Source organism: Nematolebias whitei, chromosome 6 (genome assembly GCF_014905685.2).
Source record: "Nematolebias whitei isolate Nwh7 chromosome 6, NemWhi1, whole genome shotgun sequence".
NCBI lineage: Eukaryota > Metazoa > Chordata > Actinopteri > Cyprinodontiformes > Rivulidae > Nematolebias > Nematolebias whitei.
In genome coordinates, this window is record NC_056503.1 from 21,531,961 (window position 1) to 21,535,729 (window position 3,769).

The 3,769-nt window shown below is 44.9% G+C and overlaps 2 protein-coding genes across 2 annotated transcripts in view; one reads left to right on the forward strand and one right to left on the reverse strand.

The window, feature by feature from the left end:
• gdpd5b (glycerophosphodiester phosphodiesterase domain containing 5b) overlaps positions 1–3,769 on the reverse strand; it is a 141,784-nt gene that overhangs the window by 52,325 nt on the left and 85,690 nt on the right. The window lies entirely within an intron of this gene.
• Positions 1–3,769, forward strand: part of hspa13 (heat shock protein 70 family, member 13) — an 8,955-nt gene that overhangs the window by 3,125 nt on the left and 2,061 nt on the right. The window contains exons 3-4 of the mRNA XM_037677444.1: positions 3,012–3,225; positions 3,315–3,482. Of these exons, the coding sequence (XP_037533372.1) occupies positions 3,012–3,225; positions 3,315–3,482 (382 nt within the window). The remainder of the gene's footprint in view (positions 1–3,011; positions 3,226–3,314; positions 3,483–3,769) is intronic.

Below are 3,769 nucleotides of genomic sequence, written 5' to 3' on the forward strand. Positions count from 1 at the left end.
ATAATAATAATAATAATAATAATAATAATAATAATAATAATAATAATGATCATCTTCATTCATCCATTCATTCATCAAAAAGCGCCTTTCAGGACACCGAAGGACACTTTACAGAATATAAAATGCATACAGAATATAAAATACATACAGTAAAGTTAAGGATAAGCGAGTCTAAAGAGATGTTTTCAAAGCAGTCTTGAATAGAGAAATAGAGGTGGTGTTTCATAAATCAGGGGGTAGAGAGTTCCAGAGATGAGGGGCAGAGCAGGTGAAGGCCCTGCTCTCCATGGTGGAGAGGCGGGCAGAGGGTACATGGAGATGTAGTGAAGAGGAGGATCTGAGAGAGCGAGAGGGGTTGGAGATGTGTAGGAGGTCAGATGGGTACGGAGGGATAAGGTTGTGGATAGCTTTGAAAGTGAGAAGAATGTTTTCAAAAAATGTTCAATACAAAAACAACTGGACTTTATTTGTAACAGAAGACGTTTCGCGCCTCATCCGAGGAGCTTTCTCAATTCAAAGAGCAGTGAGTAAGGGATTCAGGTTATAAGGCTGAGTGAGATAAGACACACACACACATGTAGATTGGCAGTTCACACCTAAACAACTTCACAGTAGGTCTTTGTTCATCTAATTCACAGTCGAGGCCCCTCTGTTCCCATCAGGTGTGAAAACCGGCTGGGAATCTGTTTTAAAGTTGCATTATATGTTTTTGAAAGTGGAAATCTGAGGCCTCCTCCTCTGTTAAGAGACGGCTTTTCTCTTTTTACATAAATTGCTTCCTTCACCCCCCTCTCAAACCATCTGTGTTCTCGGTCCAAAATGTGCACATTTTGGTCCTCAAAAGAGTGTCCCTTATCTGTGAGGTGGAGGTGAACTGCTGAATCTTGTCCAGAGGAAGTAGCTCTCCTGTGTTGAGCCATGTGTTTGTGAAGAGGCTGTTTAGTTTCTCCAATGTAGAGGTCTGGACAGTCCTCTGCACTGGACCGCATACACTACACCACTCTGTTTGTGTATGGGTGTTTTGTCCTTAGGATGGACCAGCCTGGGTTTGAAATGTACTGGGATCTTGTGTTTGTTAAAAATCCTTCTGAATTTCTCTGATACTCCAGCAACATAAGGGATGACAATGTTTTTACGTATGCTGTTGTCCTTTTTCTGTTTATTAGTGTGTTTTGTAGATTTTCTCGCTGACTTGACAAAAGCCCAGTTAGGATATCCACATGTTTGAAGTGCTTCTTGAATGTGAAGATGGAAGATTGTGAAGAAGAATGTTATATTCCTCTCCTCTCTTCAGTCCACTGTCATATTTCTTCTTGGCTAATCTCTTTCTTTGAATGGCATCCTGCACTTCACTATTTCACCTCCAGGTTTCCTTATCATCCATTCTCTGTCCAGATGACACACCAAGTACTTTCTTACATGTCTCTCTAATTACTGTTGCTGTAGTAGCCCAGTCATCTGGAAGCTCTTTATCACCCAGAGCCTTTAACAGCTCCTCTGAATTTCTCACAACACTCTTCCTTCTTCAGCTTCCACCATTTGGTCTTCTTTGATCTTGCTCTTTTTCTCTTCTTCACAACAACAGTCATTCTACACACAACTGTCTGATGCTGTCGGGCCACCCTCTCCCCTGCCACAACCTTACAGTCCCCAATCTCCCTCAGGTTTCCTCTTCTACACAGAATGTAGTCGACCTGCATACTCCTTCCTCCACTCTTATAAGTCACTTTATGTTCCTCCCTCTTTTGGAAATAAGTGTTGACTACAGCCATTTCCATTCTCTTGGTAAAACTAACCACCATCTGTCCTTTCTGGTTTCTTTCCTTGACACCAAACCTACCCATCACTTCCTCATCCCCTCTTGTTTCCTTCACCAACATGTCCATTCAGGTCTGCTCCAATAACCACTCTCTCCTCCCTGGGAATACTCTCTATCACTTCACCCAGATCTTTCCAAAATGTATCTTTCTCCTCCACATCACATCCAACCTGTGGAGCATAACCACTGACGATGTTTAGCATCAGACCTTCTACTTCTACCTTCAGGCACATCATCTTATCTAACACTCTCTTCACCTCTACTACATTCTTCACCAACTCCTCCTTCAGGACCACCCCTACTACATTCCTCTTTCTATCCATACCATGGTAAAACAGTTAAACCCTGCTCCAATGCTGTGAGCCTTGCTGTCCTTCATTTGGCCTTTTGGACACAAACATCTACCTTCCTTCTCTGCATCATGTCAGTCTGCTCTCTACCTTTATCTATCATTGTCCCCACATTTAGATTTGCCACCCTCACTCCTACATTCTTCACTTTCCTCTTCTCCCTCTTGTCTCCTGACACGTTTCCTCCTCGTGGTCTTCGACTAAAGGCTCCAGTATACTGCCACGTATGTACGTGTGAACGGACGTACGCGTGTACTGTACGCAGAGGGTTCAGACTTCATACTCCAGCGTACACCCCGAGCAGCTGCAGAGCAGCTTCACAGACAAGGGCCTTTACCTTCGGGACAAATTGAGGTCGCCGATTGGTCATTTGCTGACACGCCTATTGGATTGATTGACAGGTCGGAAAAAAGAAAAAAGCGAGCGCTGGCAGCCTCAGCGGTGTTCTGTGTTTATACGTTGTTAATAAAAAGATCTAAAAAAAAAAAAAACCAGAGCGCTGGCTCTACAGCCCACACATCAGACCAGCCCACCAGGATATCTCCAGACCCTCCCGCAGCCACGCTGGACCTGAGTTTAATTTGCTTGTGACAAATTCCTTCATTTCTCACCATTTCAGTCATGGCATCAACAGAGGAGGAAGAGATCACTGCCTCTTGGCAATAAAACAAAAGAAAAAGCCAGATCAGGGATGAAGAAGGGGAATTTAATACATTGGTGTCACATACAAAACAGTCCGTTGCCACTGAATGTCAGTAACTTTAAAATTTGAACAAAAAGCAGCTTTTCTTTGTTACACCCATTAAAGCGCTACCCCCCCCCCCCCCCCCCAATGCCTCCAGGTGATAAACAACAATGGCAGCGCAGAGTTTGTGATCTCCACCAACCACACCTTCACCGTGAGCCCGGAGTTCATCGGCTCCAGGCTGCTGCTGAAAATGAAGAAGATGGCTGAGCGTCAGCTGGGCGTGCTCATCCAGAAGGCGGTCATCTCAGTGCCGGCAGAGTTTGACGAGAGGCAGAGGAACTACACCGTCAGAGCCGCTAACCTCGCAGGTCTGACAGCTTCCTTCAAACCAAGAGTTAAACTAAAAAAAATCACATACTCACAACAGCACACTGACTCTCTGGTTCTGGTCTTGCAGGTTTGGAGATCCTGCGAGTGATCAATGAGCCCACGGCTGCAGCCATGGCCTACGGCCTGCACAAGGTGGACGTGTTCAACGTGCTGGTTGTGGACCTTGGGGGAGGGACGCTGGACGTGTCTCTGCTCAACAAACAGGGGGGCATGTTCCTCACTAGGGCAATGGCAGGTAAAAGAAGTCCTTCATGTATCCTGATGCATGCTCAATAATCCAGGAAGAAAAATTAAAAAAAGTTAAATCTGGTCCTCTGGACATTCAAAAAACAAAACGAAGCAAATCAACAAAAAATGTAGAAACGTTTCGTCTCTCATCCGAGAGACTTCCTCAGTCGATCCTCAGTCCAGATCAACTGGTTGATCCACTGGTTGATCCACTCTGAGACGGTGCTATTTAAGAGACTGAGCTGAGTACAGCTCCTCAGACTGAGGAAGTCTCTCGGATGAGAGACGAAACGT